The 27,660-nt window shown below is 42.4% G+C and overlaps 1 protein-coding gene across 2 annotated transcripts in view; it reads left to right on the top strand.

Annotated features, from left to right (window-relative positions):
- The first annotated feature begins 12,807 nt into the window (after nt 1-12,807).
- The window catches only part of sh3bgr (SH3 domain binding glutamate-rich protein), a 55,929-nt gene continuing 41,076 nt past the window's right edge, over nt 12,808-27,660 (top strand). For both annotated transcript variants that reach the window (XM_060833780.1, XM_060833779.1), the window contains exon 1: nt 12,808-13,019. In XM_060833780.1, coding sequence (XP_060689763.1) covers nt 12,975-13,019 — 45 coding nt within the window. In that variant the 5' untranslated portion in view covers nt 12,808-12,974. The remainder of the gene's footprint in view (nt 13,020-27,660) is intronic.

The following is a 27,660-nucleotide window of genomic DNA, read 5'->3' as shown; positions in this document are numbered from 1 at the left end:
CTAATCAACCTGCTCAGAGTGTTGCTATTGTACACCACTGGAAGAGATGAGACTGAAACCCAGATCTCCTGACTCAGAGGTAGGTACACTACCACTATGCCACAAGATTCCTAATTATTCTGAATTGAGTCACAGGAGCTGCCTTATCATGAATGGTAGAGGATAAACCACTGAGAATTTTAATAAGGCATTAATATGGCTTATTGTATGATATCAATAAGTACAATTAACATTGATTGGTCATGAATAATTAAAACAATCAGCAAAGATGAGGAATGTTTCTTTACCTAAACATTGTGACATCATCAGATTGTGTGGAGCTAATGCAACTTCAACATTAACTCTTTCAGGACCATTACTTTATACACTTCCTTCTCAATTATGTCGTTCCTTTTTGAAAGTTACAAATAAATTAAAGCAATGCAATCCAGATCATATAGTTCAGTCTGTGAGAATAAAACCTCTTCTCCAGCTCCGGCAAATTTTCCTGCATTTCTAAATGTCTACACATCAACAAGAAATCGAGAGGGTTTTATTTTGAAAATAATTGTATGACAAATTGAAAGATTGAAGGCGAAAACATCCACTTGAAAAATGAAATCGCTAAGATGAATCATATGCTTTACTTATTTTGGGGAGGGGGTGGTGGTAACAGTGGATACAGCCTTTTGCTGATTTCTGTTGTTTAAATTTGAATGCTGCTGTCATGAGAGACATGCCAGGTAGTGCAACAGACATCAATAGATGTATAATTTGACCATCCTTATTAATTTCACTATTTGTAACAGTGCCTTACACTACCAATCAAACTTCTCCCTACTGACGTCATCAACACTCACCATTTAAACAAAAACACCAGGACATTCGGATCTACAGAATTTTAACTCAAGGCCATTCTTTTTGAATTTTGACATTGTTTTATTTTCAAATTAAAGAGTTTTCTGAAGGTAAGTTTCCCACTTTGAAAGATGACAACATGTCTGTTTAAAATTTTCATCAAATAACTTACGAAAAATGCTTTTTTTCCATGCAGGAACAAAGCAACACAACCAAAAACAACCCCAGGACAATGCAGCAGGACGCACTGAGGTGGCGGTGGTCATCCTCTCAGGAGAAACTGATGGAATCCATCTCGCACCCGTAAGTAGATAGAAGCTGGTCATAAACATGACTTACCGGTTTATTCTAAGGCGCTGCTGAATGAAACACGAATCGTCCATAAGACCTGTATCTGCAATGAACAGGACTCGAAGGATGAGTTCCATCGACATGTCACAATCTACGCCACGGGAATCGAATGGTTAGAGTATCAAATATTTAGATCCATCGCCTTGGAAACGGTCGAAGGGGGCACTCAGCGCACATGCATCAAATGTTGCCTCCAGGGAATTGTAGCTCATTTCTTCTTCACTTTTCGTTTCAATCCGAGGGACAGAGAGAATGCTCTGTAATTGCACATAGCACTGGGCTTTGCTGTTCAAAATAAGATAATGAAAATATCGGTTGCACTTGCAATCCGACAATGTTCACACGCATTGAAGGAATGGCTCTGGCTCCAAAACAACAGCAACAACAATCTGCGTTTATATGGTGATGTTCGCATTATAAGGCGCCTGAAGGCGCTATGCCAGGATGTAAGCATACATAATTTGGCGACCGGGCGCATAGAATAATAGAATCCCTACCGCGAGGAAGCAGGCCATCTAAATCATGTCCAATGTTGATGTCCTCCTTCAGGAGGGATGTAGTTGCATTGGAAGCAGTTCAGAGGAGTTTCACTAGATTGATTCCACAGAGGAGGGGTTTGTCATATGATGAGAGATTGAGCAGTTTAGGATTATTGTTTCTCAAGTTTAGAAGAATGAAAGGAGACCTAACCGAGGTATATAAGTATTAAGGGAGATTTACAAAGTAGATGTACAGCAGATATTTCCCCCGAGTGGGGTTGTCTAGAATGAGAAGTCATTAGTTTTAGGATAAGAGATAGCAGATTTCAAATAGAGATAAGGAGGAATTACTAGTCTCAAATGATCATGAATCTGGAATTCATTACCCCAGCAGCAGTGCATGCTGAAACATCGAGTAAATTTAAGGAGGAGATAGATTTTTCATTGTAACAGCTTGAAGGGTTATGGAAAACAGGCAGGGAGATAGAGTTGAAGCCAAGCTGAGATTAGCCATGATCGTACTGAATAGTGGAGCAGGCTCGTGCATAATAACTATTGTAATAAATAGAATAGTTTTTAATTTTAGTTTTATTTTATTAGATTTTATTGTCACATGTGCTCGAGTACAGGAGTACAGTGAAAAGTGTACAAGTCACGATTCTTCAAAGCCATCATAGAATACTAAGGGCAGGATTTTAAAAAAGCAAAAATAAAAGAAACAGCCAGAAGAAAAGGAAACATCCAAATCACTCCTCTGCCTTCACCATGAGATGAGTCCTTGCTGCCAGAGAAACAAAGCCACAAAGTCCATCCCATAGTCTGCAAACACTCAGGCGCCTGAGTCCCTGTGTGATGCTACAGCTGGGACGCCATTGCCTTCGCTGTCAGGCACCTAGGCCAAGCTGCTGGAACCGTATCCGCATTCTTCAGCGCGACCTTGCCTCCACAGACATTGTTGCTGCCTCGACACAGCAAGGTGACAATCTTGGAAATGCAGCTCCCACTGATGCTGCTGCGTCCCGAACTGGACTCAAATTCGATGCTGACACTCCCACTGCTGCTGACACTCCGGGAATGAACCATTCCCACTGCTGCCGACACTCCGGGAAGGAACCATTCCCACCACTGCTGACATTCTGGGAAGGAACTGTTCCCATCGCTGCTGACACTCCGGGAAGGAACAGCTCCCACCGCTGCCGACACTCTAGGAAGGAACTGTTCGCGCCACTGCTGACACTCTGGGAAGGAACTGTTCCCACCGCGGCCGACACTCTGGGAAGAAACCTCTCCCACCGCTGCCGACACTCCAGGAAGGAACTGTTCCCGCCACTGCCAACAATCCAGGAAGGAACCATTCCCACCGCTGTCGACATCTGGGAAGGAATCCTTGCCATCATTGCTAACACTCCAGAAGAAACCATTCCCATCAATGCCGACACTCCGGGAAGGAACCATTCCCACCACTGCTGACACTCTGCGAAGGAACTGCTCCCACTGCTGCCGACACTTCGGGAAGGAACCGCTCCCACAGCTGCCGACACTCTGGGAGTGCACCATTCCCACTGCTGCCGATACTCCGGGAAGGAACCGCTCCCACTGCTGCTGATGCTCTGGGAATGAACCGTTCCCACTGCTGCCGATACTCTGGGAAGGAACCGTTCCCACCGCTGCCGACATTCCAGGAAGGAACTGCTCCCACCGCTGCAGATCCTCCAGGAAGGAACCGCTCCCACAACTGCTGACACTCCAGGAAGGAACCGTTCCCACCGCTGCCGACAGTCTGGGATGGAACCATTCCCACCACTGCTGACACTCCGGGAAGGAACAGCTCCCACCGACAGTCCAGGAAGGAACCATTCCCACCAGTGCCAACAGTCTGGGAAGGAATCCTTGCCATCACTGCTAACACTCCAGAAGAAACCATTCCCATCAATGCCGACACTCCGGGAAGGATCCATTCCCACCACTGCTGACACTCTGCGAAGGAACCGCTCCCACTGCTGCTGAGACTCTGGGAAGGAACTGTTCCCATCGCTGCCGACACTCTGGGAGGCGACCATTCCCACCGCTGCTGACACTCTGGGAGTGCACAATTCCCACTGCTGCTGATACTCTGGGAAGGAACCGCTCCCCCTGCTTCCGATGCTCTGGGAATGAACCATTCCCACGGCTGCCGATACTCCAGGAAGGAACTGCTCCCACTGCTGCCGATACTCTGGGAATGAACCATTCCCACTGCTGCCGATATTCCAGGAAGGAATCATTCCCACCGCTGCTGACACTCTGGGAATGAACCATTCCCACCGTTGCCAATACTCTGGGAAGGAACCGCTCCCACCGCTGCTGATCCTCTGGGAAGGAACCGCTCCCACTGCTGCCGATACTCTGGGAAGGAATCATTCCCACCGCTGCTGACACTCTGGGAATGAACCATTCCCACCGTTGCCAATACTCTGGGAAGGAACCGCTCCCACTGCTGCCGATACTCCGGGAAGGAATCATTCCCACAGCTGCTGACACTCTGGGAATGAACCATTCCGACCATTGCCAATACTCTGGGAATGAACCATTCCCACTGCTGCTGATACTCCGAGAAGGAATTGTTCCCACTGCTGCCGACACTCCGGAAAGGAACCATTCCCATCGCTGCTGACATTCTGGAAAGTAACCATTCCCACCACTTCCGACATTCCGGGAAGGAACCGCTCCCACTGCTGCTGACATTCCGAGAAGGAACCGTTCCCACTGCTGTTGACACTCCAGGAAGGAACTGTTCCCGCTGCTGCCAACAGTCCAGGAAGGAACCGTTCCCACTGCTGCCGACAGTCCGGGAAGGAACCCTTTCCATCACTACTGACACTCCAGGAAGGAACTGTTCCCGCCGCTGCTGACACTCTGGGAAGGAATCTTTCCCATCACTGCCAATACTCTGGGATGGAACGTTCCCACCACTGCCAACACTCCAGGAAGAAACCATTCCCACCGGTGCCAACACTCTGGGATGGAGTCCTTGCCATCACTGCTGACACTCCAGAAGGAATCATTCCCATCAATGCCGACACTCTGGGAAAGAATCATTCCCACCGCTGCTGACACTGGGAATGAACCAATCCCACCGTTGCCAATACTCCGAGAAGGAATCGTTCCCACTGCTGCTGACACTCCGGGAAGGAACCATTCCCACTGCTGCCGACACTCCGGGAAGGAACCGTTCCCATCGCTGCTGACATTCTGGAAAGGAACCGCTCCCACCGCTGCTGACATTCCGAGAAGGAACTGTTCCCACCGCTGCTGACACTCCAGAAAGGAACTGTTCCTGCTGCTGCCAACAGTCCAGGAAGGAACCGTTCCCACCGCTGCCAACAGTCTGGGATGGAACCCTTCCCATCACTACTGACACTCCAGGAAGGAACTGTTCCCACCACTGCTGACACTCTGGGAAGGAATCCTTCCCATCACTGCCAATACTCTGGGATGGAACGTCCCCACCATTGCCGACACTCCAGGAAGAAACCATTCCCACCGGTGCCAACACTCTGGGATGGAATCCTTCCCATCACTGCTGACACTCCAGAAGAAACCATTCCTACCACTGCTGACACTCTGGGAAGGAACCGTTCCCCTTGCTGCTGACACTCTGGGAAGGAACCGTTGCCCTTGCTGCTGACACTCTCGGAAGGAGCCGTTCCCATCACTGCCAACATTCCAGGAAGGAACTGTTCCCACTGCTGCCAACATTCCAGAAGGAACCATTTCCACCTCTGCCAACACTCCAGGAAGGAACTGCTCCTACTGCAGCTGACACTCCAGAAAGGAACCATTCCCACTACTGCTGACATTCCAGGAAGGAACTGTTCCCTCCTCTGCAACATTCCGGGAAGGAACTGTTCCTACCTCTGCCGACATTCTGGGAAGGAATTGTTCCCACTGCTGCTGAAACTCTGGGAAGGAACCGCTGTCACCGCTGCCGACATTCCAGGGAGGAACTGTTCCCACTGCTGCCGAAACTCTGGGAAAGAACCGCTCCCATTGCTGCCAATCCTCCTGCTCCCATCGCTGCCGAAACCCCAGGAAGGAACTGCTCCCACCACTGCTGAAACTCTGGGAATTAACCGTTCCCGTCGCTGCCAGCATTCCGGGAAGGAACTCGTTCCACTGTTGCCGAACCTCTGGGAAGGAAGTGTTCCCACCGTTGCCCACATTCTGGGAAGGGAAACAATCCTGCCACTGGCGACGCCCCAGGAAGGAACTGTTCCTGCCACTGCCAAAATTCTGAGAAGTAACAATTCCAGCCGCTGCCAACTCTCAGGGAATGAACCATTCTCGCTGCTACCATCATTCTGAGAAGGAACTGTTCTCACCACTGCTGAAACTCCAGGAAGTAACTGTTCCCGCTGCTGCTGACATTCCAGGAAGGAACTGTTCCACTGGCTACCAACCGTCTGGGAAGGAACCATTCCTGCTGCTGCTGACACTCCGAGAAAAAATTGCGTCTGTCACTGCCAACACCCAATTACAATTGGCCTCACTGAAGTTGAGGTTGTCAACTTCCTGCTTCCAAGTTTCCTGCTTCTTGCTGCTGATGTTCTCTCTGGAGTGTGAGTAAATAGATTTTATTTAAAGTTAGACATCTGTATCAGGCCCATTATTCTTTTAGTACTGAGAAGTTTTGATTAAAACGGAGTAGTGCAATTACCACCAAATATCCCCACTACTCTGTGAGGGAAGGTTACTTTTGAAAGGCTGAAGGTAATTCTGCATAAGACACTACCCCAAAGAATTCCTGCAGTGATGTCCTAGAACTGAAATGATTGCCCTCAAACAAATACAATCATCTTTGTCTATGGTAGGGGTGACTCAGTTGGTTTGGAATGAAGTGTGTGGGGATGGGTAGTATTCAGCACTAATCAAAACTGAAAATTTAACTAACTATTCACATGAAATAGGAGGACACAGACTGAATATTGTTCACTTACTGCTCACAGTGCCTTCCCATGATTTATAAGGCTCAATTTAAGATTGTGATTGTTTGCACATAGTTTACCTGGATTGTTGCAGTCACAAACAGTCCACAATTTCAATGTCACTAAAGACGAGGCAACTTGCCCTCGAGATCACATAGCATGCTGACTTGGACACAGACAACCACTCCTTTTTTGCCACTGAGTTGCTATTCTGAAAATCCTTGCTTAATCATGGTGAAAGCTGCAAATGTGTTGCTGGTCAAAGCACAGCAGGTTAGGCAGCATCTCAGGAATAGAGAATTCGACGTTTCGAGCATGAGCCCTTCATCAGGAATCTTTTTAATCATGGTGAAAACACCATTCCCACAAAGAATGAACTTGTTGAAAGGATAGGTCCCAAGAAAACTCAGGATGGAAAATAAGAGTGGCCTTTCCAGTATCATTGACAAAACAAGACAAAGAGAAATTTTCCACTATGGTCCTTCTACCTCAATAAAGTCCAACCAATCTTCCCACATTTTATCCTGGTTTAAATCAGCAAAAACCTTCGGACTGCACAGAACTATTCTGGAATGTTCCCTCACAGTTGCCAATTGTGTGCTCTCAGACCAGATGTTTTCTCTGTGTAAGACTGATCATCTTCTACTATGGTTGCCGAACCTCTGGGAAGGAAGTGTTCATTGATACTTCAGTTCATTGATCTGAAGCTACGAACACTAGTGCGACAAATATCTCAATATCAACCATGGCATGGTTGGTATGGTGTTTACTTTTCAGAAGGTTGTTCAATCCCCATAGCAGGGTAACAATCGCTATTTCAATGCAGTACTGAAGGAACATGTTGAATTTCTAGAATGCAGTCTTTCGGATGAGAAGTTAAACCTAAGGCCTGCCTGCTCTCTCAGATGGACACAAAAGAGCCCATGACAAGATTTTGAAGAAAAGTACAGGAGTTAGTCTGGGTATTCTGGCCAACGTTTATTTATCTGATTCTGGGTAATCCAAGATGGAGGATGGGAAAAATTTATGGCTGTAACAGATACTCCTTTTTTGAGGTATTTTAGGTGTTGGAGGTGATTTCCTTGAATTCCAGGAGCAGTAATTACTGTTTCATTTGCTGTTACATTGTTTTGGAACTTTGGGGGAAAAAAGTCAAAATAACAGGAGTTTTAAAAAGGAAGAGGTACAGACAAAGGAAGCACATGGTGAAGTCAGTGCAGGAGAGAGAGAGAGAGAGAGAGAGAAAGAAACTGGCACCACAGTGAACCTGCACAGTTATTGCCTTTGCTGTTTGAGTTCATGTATCGCTGTACATTGGAGTGCATCTGGGAAAATTAATAAACAGTGAAATTCACAACTGATCTTGGAGAAACTGTTTGGGTGAAGTCACAGCACAGAAACAGATAAGTGAATAGTTTTAAGTGTGGCCTACAGAATATCTGCAGTAGTGAGTAGAATGGGTTCTTTGTTGATTATATGTTTTTTGAGATATGTCTCTTGATTAAACTTAAAATATAAGCCATAACAATTAATTTAACCTGGGGCAGTGTTTTGTAGAGGAGTAAGATGGTGTTATTTTCTGGGTCTGTAGATTGTGAAGAAGTAAAAATGGCCTTTAGTAGAGTGATATGTGCTTCTTGTCAGATGTGGGAGTTTAAAGAGTATTTACAGATTACTGTGGATTATATCTGCAATAAATGCTGTTGGTTCTGAATCCTATCAGATCGAATGGATTGATTGGAGAGACAGTTAGATGCAATGAGAAATTTACAACAGCAATGGTATGTGATGGATGGTAGTTATAGGAAGGGGGAAAAGTTGCAGAGACAGCCACACAGATGGGTTAACTCCAGGAAAGGTAATAGAGGTAGGTAGTTAGTGCAGGAGTCTTCTGTGCCTATCAAACAAGTATGCTGTTTTGGAAAATGCAGGGGGTGATCGATTCACAGGCATACGTAGCACAAACAGCCAAGTTTCTGGTATTGAGACCGGCTTGAATGCAATGAGGGGCACTTTGGGTTCCAAGACATCAATTGTGTTAGGGGACTCTCTAGTCCAAGGTACAGACAGATAAAAAATCAGAATGGTATGTTGCTACCCTGGTGGCAGGATCAAGAATGTCTCAGAGAGGGTGCAGGATGTTCTCAAGGGGAGGAAGGGCCAGCAAGAGGTCCACATTGGAACCAATGACATAAGAATGGAAATGGTTGAGATTCTGAAGGGAGATTACAGAGAGTTAGACAGGAATTTAAAAAGGAGGTCCTTGAGAGTAGTAATATCTGGATTACCCCTGGTACTATGAGCTAGTGAGGGCAGGAATAGGAAGATAGAGCAGATGAATGCATGGTCGAGGAGCTGGTGTGGAGAAGAATTCACATTTTTGGATCATTGGAATCTATTTTGGGTCACCTGTACAAGAAGGACGGATTATATTATATTATAGACCAATTATATTATAGACCCCCTAACAGTCACAGGGAAATTGAGAAACAAATTTGAAAGAATAATAGGGTGGTTATGGTAGGGGATTTTAATTTTCCAAATATAGACTGGGACTGCCATCGTGTTAAGGGTTTAGAAGGAGATGAATTTGTTAAGTGTGTACAAGAAAATTTTCTCATTCAGTATGTGGCTGTACCTACTAAAGAAGGTGCAAACTTGACCTATCCTTGGGAACACATAATGGTGGATAAATCCCCAGGACCTGATCAGGTGTACCCTAGAACTTTTTGGGAAGTTAGGGAAGTGACTGCTGGGCCTCTTGCTGAGATATTTGTATCATCAATAGTCACAGGTGAGGTGCCAGAAGACTGGAGATTGGCTAATGTGGTGCCACTGTTCAAGAAGAGTGGTAAGGACAAGCCAGGGAACTAGAGACTAGTGAGCCTGACGTCAATGGTGGGGGGGAGCAAGTTGTTGGAGGGAATCCTGAGGGACAGAATGTACATGTATTTGGAAAGACAAGCACTGGTTATGGATAGTCAACATGGCTTTGAGCATGGGAAATCATGTCTCACAAACTTGATTGGGTTTTTTTCAAGAAGTAACAATGAGGATTGATGAGGGCAGAGCATTAGATATGATCTATATGGACTTCAGTAAGGCATTCAATAAGGCTCCCCATGGGAGACTGGTTAGCAAGGTTAGATCTCACGGAATACAGGGAGAACTAGCCATTTGGATGCAGAACTGGCTCAAAGGTAGAAGACAGAGGGTGGTGGTGGAGGGTGTTTTTCAGACTGGAGGCCTGTGACCAGTGAAGTGCCACAAGGATCGGTGCTGGGTCCACTACTTTTTGTCATTTATATCAATGATCTGGATGTGAGAATAAGAGGTACAGTTATTAAGTTTGCAGATTACACCAAATGTGGAGGTGTAGTGGACAGTGAAGAAGGTTACCTCAGAATATAACAGGATCTTGATCAGATGGGCCAATGGGCTGAGAAGTGGCCGATGGAGTTTAATTCAGATAAATGCGAGGTGCTGCATTTTGGGAAAGCAAATCTTAGCAGGGCTTATACACTTAATGGTAATGTCCTAGGGAGGGTTGCTGAACAAAGACACCTTGAGGTGCAGGTTCGTAGCTCCTTGATAGTGGAGTCGCAGGTAGATAGGATAATGAAGAAGGCGTTTGGTATGCTTTCCTTTATTGGTCAAAGTATTGCGTACAGGAGTTGGGAGGTCATGTTGTGGCTGTACAGAACATTGGTTAGACCATTGTTGGAATATTGTGTGCAGTTCTGGTCTCCTTCCTATCAGAAAGATGTTGTGAAATTTAAAAGGGTTCAGAAAAGATTTACAAAAATGTTGCCAGGGTTGGAGGATTTGAGCTATAAGGAGAGGCTGAACAGGCTAAATAGACAAAATCTGGGGTGGGGAACTGCAGAACTAGAGGGATAAGGTTTAGGGTGAGAGGGGAAAGATATAAAAGAGACCTAAGGGACAATGTTTTCACGCAGAGGGTGGTACATGTATGGATTGAGGTGCCAGAGGAAGTGATGAAGGCTGGTACAATTGCAACATTTAAAAGGCATTTGGATGGGTATATGAATAGGAATGGTTTAGAAAGATATGGGCCATGTGCTGGCAGGTGGGACTAGATTGGATTGTGATATTTGCTCGGCATGGACGGGTTGGACCAAAGCGTCTGTTTCCATGCTGTACATCTCTATGACTCTATCAATCAATATCGTCAGAACACATGATCAAATTGCTGTTTGTGGAAATGCTTTGTGCTTGAATTAACTGCTGCATTCCCTCTCTTACAATTGTCAGTACACCTCATAAGTGTGTCATTAATTGTAAAGCACTTTGGGACATCCATAAAATGAAAGTCGTTCTGACGTTAGGTCTTCTGCACAAGCATTTCAACCCATGAACACACAATCTGAAATATTGCTATAATGATTTTGCTATAATGACCTATTCCTCTTCATACTTGTCAATTCTTTTCCCATCTTTTGAGATAGTTGACCACACCATCTTTCTCCAACATCTCTTCTCTGTTGTCTAGATGGACAGGACTACCTTCATCTGGTTCAATTTCTATCTATTCAGTTGCAGATATGAAGTATTCAATGATTTCTGCACTGGCATTGTTACCTTTCGAATCCCCAAAGGAACAATCCTTGGCTCTGCCTATTTTTCCTCCAAAGGTTTCCCCCTCACCTGAAAACATTGACAGGTTCCATCCTGCCCAACCTCTCTTGCCAACTCCACTGCTCCTGAAATGTCACTCAACTTTTCTGATGCTCAAATGAGCAGAAATTTCCTCTATTTAAACTGATATTTCTCCTGACCTTGCCTTAAATTATCTGTTCCTGAAACCCTCAACATGTCTTTCTTATTGTAGTCCTGACTATACCAATGCTGTAATAAACTAGTTTCCCAGTTCCCCATTTGTAAATATCAATTCACACAAAATTCTGCAACTGGTGTCCTAACTTGCACCACGTTCTGTTCATCATCATCCCCTGTTCTCAATTACCTACACTGGCTTCAGTCTGGCAATGCCTCATTCTCAACTGTGTACAAATCACTCCATAGTCAACCCCCTCCCACCAACCACCCCAACAACTCTGTAGGTTGCTCCCGCCTTCAAACCCTGCCCTCTATCAAAATGCTAATTCTCATTGTTACATCATTAAGGGCTTGTATTTAGTTGCCAAGGCCTTGACATGCCAAATTCTCTTTACAAACTCTCTTCTTTTTCTCTAATATGCTACTTTGATGCTATTTTGTTTGATGACGCTGTTGTGTGCTGGACATTTTAATTAATTCAAATGTGCTACCGACATACAGTTGTTATTTTAGAGACTCAAACGCCCATCTTAGTTTGTTTGCTAGTTCTTTAATATCCATAGCGCCGTACAATTTGAAGTCCGTTGCTATACATGTTGCATCTTTACAATCTCGATTTTAAAAAAAAGTTGATGGACAAAAATGCGACTTTTTCCACCATTTCAATTTATTGATAACATTGGACTGTACACCTTCGCCAGTTTTCTGCTGAACTAGCACACCTAGTGTACAGGGAGAAAGTGAGGACTGCAGATGCTGGAGATCAGAGCTGAAAATGTGTTGCTGGAAAAGCGCAGCAGGTCAGGCAGCATCCAAGGAGCAGGAGAATCGCCGTTTCAGGCATGAGCCCTTCTTCAGGAAGGACTAGCGTACCTACGCCGAGTGTACAGTCCTAGTTTGTTTTCTTTCTAATTTGAATATGGTACGAGCAGATGTTTTATCTATCTTGACTTATCAATCAGCTCGTTTCCGCGATAAGCCCCATTTCACGAGCTGGAATGGAAATCGCTTGCTCCTGTTTTTTTTCATCGATAAGCTAAATAAATGCTTGTTCGAGAACCTTTACTCTTGGTGCTTTAACCATCAGGGTCAAAATTTTAGATTATTTAAAAATATATGCAAACTGCTCTAAACTTGCACGAACTACACCTCCGCAGTTGCAGTGCTACGATCTTATTGGTTTGTGCCCTTCACTTGCCATATAGGGAGGGAGGGAGCGCAACTTCACACCCGGCTGTGGAGAGGCAATGCTTGTTGGGAGGGGGTATGATTGACGGAGCGCTTGGCCACTCATGTGCAGGATTGTCATCGGTGCGCTTGGAGCTGTGCTGTTGGCGACCAATCAGGGTGCGCCTAATGGAAAGAGGGTGGGTTTTCGTTCTCCTGTAGCGGGACTCCCCTGGGCTACGCTGAAGCTGCTTGTCTGTGCATGGGTGGGAACCTGCCAGGTTCAATTCGTTGCAGATATTTTCGCCTCCTCTGCCTTTTTTTTTGTTTTTCCCTCTATTTCTTTGGTTGGAGGCGGTGTCGACGTTGAGAAGCCATGGTGATCAAGGTCTTTATTGCAAGCCAGTCCGGTTCTACCGCGGTAAGTGAGGCTTGTTTAAAGTTTTTTTTGTCTCCATTCACTGTGGAGGAGCTGCGTTTATTTTTATATCGAGCACAGCTGATAATACATACCAGACACAGACCAGCAATCAGTCAAACACAGACACTTCCCCACGCAGATAGTGTGCAGAGAATCTTCCAGAACCGAAAGTTGCATATTTACTTTCTCACAATTTGGACGAAATTTTGAACTAAACGATCCTACATTAATTTATGAATTATCTTGCATTTAAACGGTGTGTTATAACAAGGCGACAACTATACATAATCGGTTGCAGAGAATAGATTTTAAGCTTCCACGATGCTTAAGACAATGGTGACTGAGCTGTACAAGATTTCGCAATGTGTCACTGATCTCTGAATTGGTTGACCTCAGCACAGTTGATTCTGCGGCTGTTGCAAAAACTTTCAATACTGTACTCCAGGGCTAGGGAAGAAAAACGCGACTTTTGGAGTCCTGGTCCAGTGATCCTTTTTGGCAATGTGTCTATGTACCCATGCCGAGTTAGTTGATCTCAACGAGTGATGTTTTTGGGGGAGAAGTGATGGCTTGTTTCAGCCGGGTTTCTGTGCCTGATTATTACCTGTTAATGCGCTGAAAATGTGTATTTGAAGAACTACCTGCGCTGATTGCATTAATCAACAATGGTATTGGTGAAGTTGTGTTCCATCATGCATTCAGTGGTTTCAAAAGAGGAGGGAAAACTGAAGTAAAAATGTAATTTTAAATGAACTATTTTTCATCTTTATCATTTGCATTAAGCCTCGTTGGTTAATGGCATAAAACACAAACCTTAAGTAAAGGGCAAAGAATAAAACTGCTTTTGATTTTGCTGCTTGGATTCTACAGCAGATAAGTTTATTTCTAAATTACATGGGAGTGGACTTTTAAAGTCTTAACTATTGAAGTCATCAGAAGGTGCCCAACCTAAAAACTACACAACATTGCTTATTGAGAGTGAGAGCAAGTATGGGAAACTTAAACACAATGCTGGAAAAACTCAGCTGGTCTGGCAGCATCTGTGGGGAGAAGGCAGAGGTTACGTTTGTTTTTGATTGGTGACTCCAGTTCTGAGAAACTGGATTGGATGTTAACTCTGCTTTTTCCTCATGATGTAAAAAATGAGGTCTGCAGATGCTGGAGATCACAGTTGAAAATGTGTTGCTGGTTAAAGCACAGCAGGTCAGGCAGCATCCAAGGAATAGGAAATTCGACGTTTCGGGATAATTCCTGATGAAGGGCTTATGCCCGAAACGTCGAATTTCCTATTCCTTGGATGCTGCCTGACCTGCTGTGCTTTAACCAGCAACACATTTTCAACTTTTTCCTCATGATACCAGGCCAGCTGATTTTTTGCCAGCAGTTTGTTTTTGTTTCAAATCTCCAATTCTGTTTTAGTTTTGAGGTTAAATACAGCCCAGTCCCCTCGTTTTTTTAATATCAGAACTGAGTCACCTGTTGCAAAACATTAACTCAGCTTTGTCCCCAAAGATGCTGCCAGACCAGCTGAGTTTCTCTAGCAATTTCTGTTTGTGTTTCAAATTTCCAGCATCTGCAGTTCTTTGTTTTATATTAAACTTTGGATATCACTGGCTAGGCCAGCATTTATTGTCTATCTCCAATTGCCTGTTTGGCACTGAAGAGTCAGTCACATTGCTGTGGGTCTGCAGTCATTTGTAGTTGAAAAGTGTGGTGATGCAAAAAGCACAGCAGCTCAGGCAGCATCTGAGGAGCAGGAGAGTTGACAGTTTGGGCATAAGCCCTTCATCTGACCTGCTGTGCTTTGTCCAGCACCACATTTTTTGACCATCTGACTCTACAGCATTTGCACTCCTCACTTTCTCCTAGTTGGAATCATTTGTAGTCAAAACCAGGTGAGGATGACAGATTTATTTAAAAATGAAAGCATTTATAAGTCTGCCTTCAAGTTAATAATTTCTCCTTAGTTTGAAAATATAGCGAAATGTGGACTCCAATATGAATTCCTGATCCAAGACTTTGTGACTTCCAGACTTGATCTTGTTTGGCCTGTCACTATACATCATTTAAACAACCGTGACTGCATTTTAAGATAGTTTCATTGGCTGTAAACTACACTGGCACATCCTGAGATCATGAAAGGCTCTATTGGCTGACTACCTCACACAAAGTCCCAATCACTGTGCTCTCTGACCTATTTTGGATCCAAATTCCATCCCCAGTTTTCACTGCTGTTTCACTATAAGCCATGTATTCAATAACTAAGGCCTCAAGCTCTAATTCCCTCCTTAAATACCTCTATTTCTCCTCCACCTTACTTTAAGACACTGCTTCTACCTCTTTAACCATGTCACTGTCCTCATAACATATTTACTGCGGCAGTGTCACAATTTCCTTAGAAGCCATTCCGTTGAAGTGCCATGGAATGTTTCACCATGTTAAAAGGTGCTATATAAGATACAAGTTGTTGCTCTAAGATTACAGTGCTTGTGGTCTTTTACGGCAGATGATGAAATTTGAATTTCAAACCATTCTGGTTTAAAATCCAGCCTAATGCACATCTTGCAACCACTGTTAATTGTTTAAAAACATGTGGAGAGCCATTCATGATCTCAGGATGTACCAACAAAGTTTACAGCCAATGAAACAACCTTAAAATGCAGTCATTGTTGCATGGATGATGTACAGTGACAGGCCAAACAAAATCAAGTCATGAAGTTTTGGATCAATTCAAGTGGAGTCCTCACTTCAGTTTACTTTCAAACTAAGGAAAAATTATTAACTTGAGACTTATTATAAAGGCTTTCATTTTTCTAGCACCCTTCACAACCATTGTCTGGAAAGATGTTTGAGACATCCAATGAGTGACGTTTTGAAGTGTTGGCTGTTGTAACATTGAAATGTGGCAGCAAATTTGCATTTAGAAAATTCCATTAAACCGTAATATGGTGATAACCAGATAAAATGTTTCTCTTAATGAAGTTGATGGGTGGGGTGGGGGAAACACATGAAGGTTACATGACTAGGAAATCGGTTTTACGACGACAAGAGGTTTCAGTAGATTTTCTTCTGAAAGTATTTTTGGGAAGAGAGCAAGAAGCATTGTATTTCTCCATTTTGTACTCCAACTGTCAAACGTTCAAATTTTAGATGTTGCATGTGAATAAAAGATTCATTGTTGCTTTCTGACTACTTATATATTTTAATGCAGTTTATGAGGTGTGTTTGTTAACATTGGTGTTGAAATTATCAAAAAAACACAATGCTAAAATAAGCAGAAGTCCATCTACTTCCCCAAAACAAGCTGCCTGTAATCTCATGATTTCTTGATGGAATTGTGATCATTGTTGGTATTGTAAAAGGGTCCCAATGATCTGTCAAATTTGTAACTATTTTATGATCTACTGATACTGAGGCATGACTACTACAAGTGATGAGCCTGTTTACATTTTAAAAAGTATGTCCTTTGGCTTTCCTATTATGTTAATTTTTCACTCTTGAGACCTATTTTCTCTTGGGTAAAGATAACCTGAATAAAAAGATTTGCAGGATGTTATAGTTCAGGAAGATGGTATACAGCAGTCTATTTAAAGATGACCTGCATTAAGCAATACATGTTTCTGGTGTCCACATGGGGAAAAAAACATTGTTTTTAAAAATGTAATTTGTATGATTTTGGGGGATGGGGTTAGTGAGAAGAATGATGTAATTAACTAATTGTTTTGTTTGTATTTTTAATTTATACTGCAGTCCACAATTAGGCTGTTTGTAATATTACAGAGTGATTGCAACACGACAAAATTATTTCAGCATGGGAGAAGGCCATTTGGCTCACCAAATTCGCATCATCACTCCAAATAAGCATTGCACACAATGCCAATCGCTTGCCTTCTCCCTGTAACCCTACATGTCAAGTTGCAGTCTAACTCCCTTTTCAATACATTAATTGTGCTTGGCTCTTTAATTCCCAGAGGCATAAAGTAAAAGTTGATCTGTTTCCAAAATTCAGTTGTTGTAAGATTTAAAAAAAAAATTCTTCCTTTTTAATGAATTTATGGTTAAACTTATCGTGTTTTTCCTATCACTGTCTCATAGACCAGGAAGTTCCAGGGTTTATTAGCTTTTAAATTAGGTGATTTGGATGGCAGAGGTTTGTTTTACTAGAGTTGATCTTAGTACCCTGAGTCAGGGAACGGGAAATGATCTGCCATTGTTCCTATAGCCACTTCCTGTTCAGAGGCCTCTGTGCAAAGTGCTCACTTAAATGTTGAGAGAAAGCAGAATCTGGTTTATCTTTGTAAGTCTAGTGTATGGAAACTTTATTTGTTTACAGTGTAACTGTGTAATATTGTTTAATGAAATGGAATTGAATTGAATTGAACTGAACCTTGCTGATTTATTGACTGAAAACCTGGCAAGCAGTGAGTCAGGGTCAAAGCATGACTATTTGGACTGGCATGGCTTACCATCAAAGAAGGGTTCAAGGCCTGGTGTGTTTTTTTTCAACAAGGGCAAGACATTTGAAATCATTATTCAGCATCAGGAAATATCAAGGCTAAACATGAGACATTGTGAGTGAATAGTATTTGACTTAAGCTTGGGTTCCAGAGAATTGGATGCATTGAATGTTGCATTAAAACTGATAAAATGAATGCAGTTGGAAGGACATTTTAAGAAATCAACCTTTAAATGCTGAAGGTGCATATTTTGGGTTTCAATAGCAGACGAAGGGATGCAAGAGGCAAACATTGTCAAAGAAGACATATTATTGCAACTACCAGATTAAGATTAGGTCAAAACTATAATAGATGGGAATATTGCGTACCATCTGATTCAGCCTGACAGTGTTACTGAGAAGGCATTTTGAGATGCAAAACAGTCATAGGTGCTGGAAGAAACCAAAAAGTGTGGCTTTGTTTTGTAAAATCCTGAGCTACACAAATTTGTTTGCCAACCAGACTTTAACATAAAACTAGACAGTCTGAGTCAATGGTGAAAGCAAAGAATTTAGTTACAAATCATTAACATGTACATTACATGGATCCAAAACTAGCACACAAATTGCTGGTGAATTTCACTAGGCCTGACAACATATGTGAAGAGAGAAACAGTTAATGTTTTGAACCAAATTTGAGTTTTTGGAATTGGAATTCTTGACCATTGTTTTTTGCATTGGATGTAATGCCAAAGATCTCCCGCTTCAGGTAAATCTTAAAAGTTGTGATGAGAAAATGGTATTCTGGAGTGATGAACTCAAATGAGCCACATTCATTTTAAATGATATTGAGCAAATTTGGTGACTGTTTTGAAAACTGAGGCACCATTGCAGAGCTAAGGAAGAGGTCAGTGAAATGTTGATGTTTGCACTGTGATCCAGTTTCAAATTGAGCTGATGTTTGCACCATGTATATTATGATTTGTGATCTTGCTTGTTTTCATTCCCATCTCATGCCATAGAAAACTCAATGTGAGTCCACATCAGTTAAAGTTTAATGACTTGAATATTTGTCTAGCTTCCCAATCAACCTTAATTCTTTTAAACTTCAGCTCAGAGATGAATATAGCTCAGTAGTAGACCATTTGACTGCAAATCAGGAAGTATTAGGTTCATATCCAAGTGCCTGCTTTGAATTTGTATCTTAACCCAAGGTATGTAGAACTGGAATTGACTGTTCAATCTGTTTAAATTAGGCAAGGCATTTCTGATTAAAGTGTTCTCCTGAGTTTAATGTCCTTATCACTGGGTCAGGAGGCCTGAGTTCCAGTGCCACCTGCCACAGAGGTGTGTCATAGCATCTCTAAACAAGTTTAGAAAATAAACCTCCGTTCATCTGAAACTTTGAAACCTGAATCCAAATGCGCACAGTTGTTACTGTTGATCATGTTAACCTTCGTTAATTCCCTGTTCCTTTAATCTACTGACCTACACAAATGCCACCACAATCTTGATCATTTCTGTTGAAGTTATTAGCGTCTCAGCTTATTTTGATTTACAGGTCTCTTGTCACAAAGCACTTGAGCCTGACTCAGTTGTATAATATTAGAAGGTTATTGGTTTCCAAATAAAGAAAATGCTTGCAGTTTGCAACACAGCATTTATTCCCAGAGTCAGGTTGGAGACATCCCTAAAGAATCAACAGTTTGGCAAGTTAACTGCTTGGGCGCACTGCCACTGACTCGGGCATTATTCCTTGTGTCTGTTGAGTTAAACTACAGCCGCACACCCCCTCAGCCCAAAAAGTCATTTATTACTTAATAACTCATTACTGTATCAAATATTTTCTGTATTTATTTTTACAATGTCTGTGGAGGCACAAATGTACACGCTTAAAACAAATGTCAGTAATGAAGATGAACCAGTTGTTGGCTATGCAATGAGGTCCTTGGATATTTTACCATTATGTAGGGGAAATGCGATTTAATATAACATCAAAACCCTGTGCACATTATCACTTTTCTCTGAAACAATTGTTACTTCAATTTTAAATGAGGTGACAAGGGGGAGATAATTACATACATATAAGTACAGTTTGAATAATGATGTAGAAAGAATGAACTGGATGGTTAATTCTCAGATCTCATTATATTATCTTACTATGGTGTTGGCAGTCTTACTTTTGAGTTAGACGGTTGTGCAGTCAACCAGCAATATAATTGAGCATATAATGTAGGCTGACCTGTCAGTGACACTTTCGGTTATATGAGACTTTGTATTAATTATGATTAAGACCATAAGATATTGGAACAGGGTTAGGCCATTTGGCCCATTGAGTTTGCTCCTGCCATTTGATTATAGCTGATATATTTCTCAACTCCATTCTCCTTGCCGTGTATCCATAAACCCTTGATTCCCTTACTAATCAAGAACCTATCTATCTTTTTCTTAAATACGCTGAATGAGTTGGCCTCCACAGTCTTCTATGGCAATCAGTTCCACAGATACACTGAAGAAATTCCTTCTCATCTCATGGCTAAAGGATTATTCCATCACTCTGTGGGGCTGTGCTCTCAAGTCCTAGTCTCTCCTGTTGGTAGAAATATATTCTCCACATTCACTCTGGTATTCTGTAAGTTTCAGGAGATGTAATGGACAGTGAAGAATATTACCTGAGAGTTCAACAGGATCTTGATCAGATGGGCCAAGAGTGGCAGATGGAGTTTCATTTAGATAAATTTGAGGGGTTGCATTCTAAAAAGGCAAATCATGGGAGGGCTTATACACTTAACGGTAAGGTCCTGGGGAGTATTGCTGAACAAATAGACCTTGTAATGCAGGTTCATAGTTCCTTGGAAGTCTAGTCACAGATAGATAGGATAATGAAGAAGGCGTTTAGTATGCTTGACTTTGTCAGTGCATTGAGTAGCAGAGTTGGAAGTCATGTTGTGGCTGGACAAACATTGGTAAGGCTAGTGAAAAGATTTATAAGGAGGTTTCCGGGGTTGGACGGTTTGAGCTATGGGGAGAGGCTGAACGGACTGGGGCTATTTTCCCTGGTGCATTAGAGGCTGAGGGGTGACCTTATTGCGGTTTATAAAATCATGAGGGCATGGATAGGGTAAATAGACAATATTTATTTGGTAAGACAAGGTAAATAGACAAGGTCTTGCTCCAGAAATGGAGTAGAGACAACCCTGGTAATTAAAGACCCTTACTTTGTTTGTGGGTAAATTGTTATAAAAGGTTATAAGAGATAGGATTTATAATCATCTAGAAAAGAAAAGATTAGGGATAGTCAGCACAGTTTTGTGGAGAGTAGGTCATGCCTCACAAACCTTAGAGTTCTTTGAGATGGTGACCAAACAGGTGGATGAGGATAAAGCAGTTGATACGTATATGGATTTCACTAAGGTGTTTAACAAGGTTCCCCATGGTAGGCTATTGCACAAAATTGGGAGGCATGGGATTGAGGGTGATTTTGTGGTTTGGAACAGAAATTGTCTAACTGAAAGAAGACAGGGTGGTGGTTGATGGGAAATGTTCATTCTGGAGTTCAGTTACTAGTGGTGCACTGCAAGGATTTGTTTTGTGTCCACAGCTATTTGTCATTTTTAAAAACGACCTGGCCAAGGGTGTAGAAGGATGGGTTAGTAAATTTGCAGATGACACTTAAGGTTGGTGAAGTTGTGGATATTGCTGAAGGATCTTGCAGGTTATAGAGGGATGTAGATAAGCTGCAGAACAGGGTTGAGAGGTAGCAAATGGAGTTTAATGTGGAAAAGTGTGAGGTGATTCACTTTGGAAAGAGCAACAGGAATAAAGAGTACTGGCCTAATGGTACAATTCTTGGTAGTGTAGATTCTTGTTGCCCCCCAGGTTGAAAGGGTTGTTAAGCAGGCATACGGTGTATTAGCTTTTTTTGGTGGAGGGATCGAGTTTCGGAGCCATGAGGTCATGCTGCAGCTGTACAGAACTCTGGTTTGGCTGATCTTGGAGTATTGCATACAGTTCTGGTCACCGCATTATTGGAAGTTTATGGAAGCTTTAGAAAGGGTTCAGACTTACTAGGGTGTTGCCTGGTATGGAGGAAAAGTGTTATGAGGAAAGGCTGAGAGACTTGAGCATATTTTTGTTAGAGAGGAAGATGAGAGGTGACTTAATTGAGACATTAGATAAGATAATCAGAGGGTTAGATAGGGTGGACAGTGAGAGCTGTTTTCCTTGGATGATGGCTGGCAAGAGGGGTGATAGATACTGGACAGATCTCAGGTGGCCTCTGACATCAGAGAGTAGAAGGGGCATGGAATGCCCTGCCTGCAACAGTAGTAGACTCATCAACTTTAAGGGCATTTAAACGGTCATTGGATAAACATATGGATGAAAATGGAATACTGTAGGATAGATGGGCTTCAGATTGATCCCACAGGTCGATGCAACATCAAGGGCTGAAGAGCATTACAGTGCAGTACAGGCACTATGTCTTCACCCCAGGTTGGGGGAATCCAGAACTAGAGGGCATAGGTTTAAGGTGTGAGGAGAATGGTCCTTTTTAAATCTAAGGGGCAACATTTTCATGGAGGATGGTGTTTATATGGAATGAGCTGCCAGAGGAAGTGGTAGAAGCTGGTACAATTACAGCATTTGAAAGGATTCTGGATAGGTATATGAATAAGAAGGGGTTCGAGGGATATGGGCTAAATACTGGCAAATGGGATTAGATTAATTTAGGATATCTGGTTGTTGTGGACGAGTTGGACTGAAGTGTCTGTTTCTGTGCTGTATATCCCTCCACTCATCCGTCTAAACTCCATTGGGTGCAGACCCAGAGTCTTCAACCATTCCTCATATAGGAGAAAGTGAGGACTGCAGATGCTTATTCCCGAAGAAGGGCTTATGCCCAAAACATCGATTCTCCTGCTCCTTGGATGCTGCCTGGCCTGCTGTGTTTTTCCAGCACCACATTTTTTAACACCATTCCTCATATGACAGGCCATTTATCCCCCAAATCAAGATTAGCCTATCCTTCATTAGATACAAAACTGCTCACCTGATTCCAAACGCAGTCTGAACACAGCCTTAGCGTCTCAGCAGTACATCTCTATCCTTGTATTCTTGCCCTGTTGAAATATATGCTAACATTGCACTTACCTTCCTCACTGCCTACTGAATCTTAAGACAGTCCTGAACTAGAGCTCCCAAGTCAGACTTCCCAAACTTTTCTGCATTGTATTCCATCTGCCATTTCTTTGCCCATTCTCCTCGCCTATGCACGTTATTCAGCAAATCCCTGCTTCCTCATCACTACCTGTCTTTGTGTAATTTGTAAGCTTAGCAGCCATCCCCTTTTTTTTGTCCAGGTTGTTAATGTGTAATATTGTGGTCCCTAACACAGACCCCTGAGTAACTTGACTAGCCAACAGCTGTTATCCTGAAAAAGACTCCTTTGTCCCCACTCTCTGCCTTCTAAAAGTCAGCTAATCCATGTCGGTACCATGCCGATAACACCATGGGCTGTTATGTTGTTTAACAGCCTTCTGTGCAGCACCTTCTCAAAGGCCTTCCTCAAATTACATCTCCTGGCTCTCCTTTGTCTAACTGAACATTACCTTCTCAAAGAATTCCAGCAGATATGTTGGGCATGAACACCCCTTGATAAAGCCTGCTGACTCAGCCCTGTTTTGCTATGAAGCCTGCAATCTCATTCTTAATAATAGACTTTAAAATCTTATCAATGATTGAGGTCAGGCAAACCAGCCTGTTTCCTGTCTGCTATCTCCCTCTCTCCTTAAACAGGTGCCTTGGGTTAGCCATTTTCTGGTCCTCTGGGACCCTCCCTGATTCCAGCACTTCCTGGACAATCACCACCAATGCCTCTACAATCTCCTCAGCTATGTCTTTCAGAACCCTGAGGTGTCGTCCCTCTGGTCTGAATAACTTATCCACCTTCAGACCTTTCAGCTTCCCCAAACTTTATTCTTAGTAATGGCAAGTACACTCACCTCCTCCTCCTTGCTCTTGGATTGGTCAAATGCTGCTGGTATCTTCCACCGTGAAAAGTGCTTAACACCTGTTAGTGGGAAAATGTTACAGTCTGTAATAAAGGATATAACAGCAGAGAAATATATAATTTGAGTCAAGTCAGCATGACAACATGCATGTGAAATCATGTTTGACAATCTTAAGAGATTTTTTGAGGACAAAACAACAACAACAACCACCAGGATAGATTTTTGTCCCATTCTGTGAGATATATGTTCTTTGCATTTTTTGAGTCCTTTTAATTTTATATTGAGATTAAATACAGTAATTAAATTAACTTAGTACATTGCATGTCCAGTGCAACAGAGTCTACAATGCCTCAAACACTAAAACATGATAGCCAAAGAAGTAGTAAAATTTACTGAAGTTATTGTTCAGACATGTACATAAACAATGACAAAATAAATGAAGTGGCAACAATTGAGTGCAAAAAAGTCAGTACTATTTCAATGATGGCATGGTGGCTCAGTGGTTAGCACCACTGCCTCATAGCTCCAGGGACTCTGATGGCTGTGCAAACTCCACACAGATGTTCTCCCCATGTCTATGTGGATTTCCTCTAAGTGCTCTGGTTTCCTCCCACAGTCCAAATATGTGTAGGCTAGGTGGATTAGCCATGGGAAATGCAAGGTTATAGGGGATAGGGTGGCAGTGTGGTAGGGTGGGATACTCTTTGAGGGTCAGTGTGACTTCATGAGCCAAGTGGCATGCTTCTGCACAGCAGAGGTTCTGTGATCTATGAATTACAATTAAGTTAAAGTATAGTGATTGTTTTGTACAATATGCTGCTTTAGCTCATATGGAGGAGCTAGTGATATTGCAAGAGTGTCTGTATACAGTAGCCTCTAATTTGTTGGAGGATCAGGAACACTTTTCTTGAGTCTTTCTTGGCAGTTGCTGCAACTCTGTTTAATTGTTTGGAACCATTCCATTTTAATGCGTGAAAGTTAACAGCTTTGACTTTGTTTTTGAATAGTTTTGTTTATACTGATTAAAACCAGAACAAAATAGCTTGACATTAGGTTCTCAATCCTGTCTTTGGAACAGCACTGAAATACTAGAATGTTTATACTTATAACACTAATGCACTTACCCACAGGTTAAGTAGCTATATGACAAGCTCTCTTTATATGTTCATTAATTCTGTGCTAATGGTGTCTGAGGACTTCTGAGGACTTGAAACTAGTTGCTCTGAACATTTACATTGCCTCTTGTGACTTTAGGCATTCATGCTCACCATCTTCATGGCAATGATTGGATGCATTGGATGTAGTCCATGCCCAGCTGGGAAGAAATGAAACATCTCTCTCAAATTTTTCAAACCACATCCTTGCGAATGTTTTTTAAAAGCGCATTTTGTTCAACCTTTTTGTAAAAGAAATCTTTGAATATTGCAAATTACATTTGCAAACAGGAGATTCAAAAATGTTTAGCTCTCTCTCTCTCTCTCAATTATAAATAACTATTGACTTAGTGGGTGGGTAGGATGTAGAATTTAATAACCTTTTGGAGTGCCTAAGGGACAAATATATGAAGAAGAAAGGACCCACAGATAAGGTTACGTGAGGTAAGGTATAATAAGGCTAATGTCAAACATAAACACTGTTATGAATCTTTTGGGCTGAAGTACATCCTTCTGTGTTATAAATTCTAAATTGTTGTCTTAGATAAGTATTCCAGCTTTTTATGGACTCACATTTGCTTGTATTTGGCCCATATTCCTCTAAACCCTTGCTATTTTTCCAAATGTCTTTTAAGTGTTGTCATGGCACCTGCTTCTACTACTTTGTCTGGCAATTCGTTCCATATGATTACCTTCTAGTACAATCCCATCAAAAATGATCATCCCCATCTGATTTCTCAGTTCCATCTATATAACTTCACTTGATGATCCCCTAGGAATGTCTTCTCCAGGTACAGCAGTGATGTTTTCCCTAAGCAAAAACACCAGTCCCCCATCCACTTACCTACCTTTCTATCTTTCCTATTGTATCTATATCCTAGAACATTGAGCTGCCAGTCCTGTACCTCCCATGTTTCTGTTCTCTCTCTGATATCCCAGTCCCATGTTCCCAACCATGCCCTGAGGTATTTTAAAGAGTTTTGCAAAAGAAGCAAATGTGAGGTGAGAAAAATTTTCTCTCAGTGAATAATTCAGATTTGGCAATACATTGCCCGGGAGTGTGGAGGAGGAAGGGTGTAATTGAGGCATTCAAAAGGGTGTTGTATTTAATTTAAATAATCATCAAATGTGTAGTGTTGCTGGAAAAGGCCGGAGCTTGACATGAAGTTCAAGTACTCCGAGCCAACGCAATCATGATGGACCGAATGGTGTCTTCCTGCACTGTAACAATTGTTCAACATTTAATATAGTACTTTTCCCTTTGTTCCACAAATGACCCTGAGGCACAAATTGCAAATCTGGATGATGTTCTTCATCTTGGGCGGAACAGACATCATTAATCCAAATTACTTAGAGGGAAAATATGGGTCTGGGAAACAAGCAGGTGATTGACACTGGAAAAGAGAACTTGTAGAGAAAAATGATCTTCAGTGCTGTAACATTCAATGGATAACCAAGATAGCTTCATTCTGCAAGAATAGTCACGAAATATTTTCAAGAGTAACTTCTTAAATAGATTTTGCTGAGCTTTTGCTTCTGTAAGATTAAAAGGGTTGTCATCTTGGTAGTTCAACTCCAAATGATTGTGTGTCTGGTATTTACATACTGCAGAGAACAGCATGCAAATATTAGCACACAAGGAAATATTGTGACCTATCAATGCAGACAGTGCGGTCTGAGCAGAAAGATCTCCAGCTGCTTTGTATGGGTATTTCGCAGTTGAAATTGCATGGTAGTCAGTGAGCGATTTAGATATCTAATGACATGAGGAATCCATTGCAGATTCCTAATGTCCAAAGAATCAAGTTCAAATGCCTATATGCTTCTTAGAGTCATAGTGATGTACAGTTTCAGTACAGCTTGTCCATGCCGACCAGATATCCCAACCCAATCTAGTCACATCTGCCAGCGCCCCAGCCCATATCCCTCCAAACCCTCCCTATTCATATACCCATCCAGATGCCTCTTAAATGTTGTAATTGTACCAGCCTCCACCACTTCCTCCGCCAGCTCATTCCATACACGTACCACCTTCTGTATGAAAGACTTGCCCCTTCGGTCTCTTCTATATCTTTCCCCTCTCACCCTAATACTTCTAGTTCTGGACTCCCCCCCACCCTAGGGAAAAGACTTTGTCTATTTATCCTATCCAAGCCCCTCATAATTTTGTAAACCTCTATAAGGTTACCCCTCAGCCTCCAACACTCCAGGGAAAATAGCCCTAGCCTGTGCAACCTCTCCCTATAGCTCAAATCCTCCAACCCTGGCAACATCCTTGTAAATCTTTTTCTGAACCCTTTCAAGTTGCACAACGTCTTTTCCGATAGGAAGGAGACCAGAATTGCACGGAATATTCCAACAGTGGCCTAACCAATGTCCTGTACAGCAGTTCCATTCAGTATCATTCTGGTCTCTGATCAGGAAAATTTTTTTTTACTCCCTAACTTGAAGAGGGATGTGTGTTTATGTGGTAGCTTTAACAATCTCAGAACATTGCAAAGTACTTTGAGCCAGTGAAGTACTTTTGAAGTAAATATTTCAAAATCAGTGTGTTCAGAGATGTCATTACGCTCCTCTGGATCAGGTGGGACCTGAACCTGGGCCTCCAGGTTCAAAAGTAGCAACACTATTGCTGCTTAGCATCTTTTGAAGTGTGACTGCACAGGGGTTTGTTTAAATAAAAAAAAATTGATACACGTCTGGCACAGGTGGGACTTGAACCCAGGCCTTTTGGCCCAGAAGTAGGGAAACGACCACAACAGCCCTATCACCTTTTTGAAGTTGGTTGTTTAAAAATCAAACTGTCACAGATATGCTGTATTGCACACTTCTGGAACAGGTGGGACTTGAACTCATCATGCCTTCTGATCCAGAGGTAGGGACACTACCACTGTGGCATATGAATCTTGAAGTATCATCACTATTGTAATGTAGGAAGCCCTGTAACTAATTCGGGAAACTTATTACTTGAGACAATTATCTCTGCAGGCCTGCTGTTCAATTTTGGCAGTGTTGTGTGAGGCAATATTTATAGTGGTCTG

The sequence above is a fragment of the Hemiscyllium ocellatum genome, chromosome 12 (genome assembly GCF_020745735.1).
Source record: "Hemiscyllium ocellatum isolate sHemOce1 chromosome 12, sHemOce1.pat.X.cur, whole genome shotgun sequence".
Taxonomy (NCBI): Eukaryota; Metazoa; Chordata; class Chondrichthyes; order Orectolobiformes; family Hemiscylliidae; genus Hemiscyllium; species Hemiscyllium ocellatum.
Note: the sequence above shows the minus strand (reverse complement) of the source record. Positions and strands in the feature narration are given on the sequence as shown.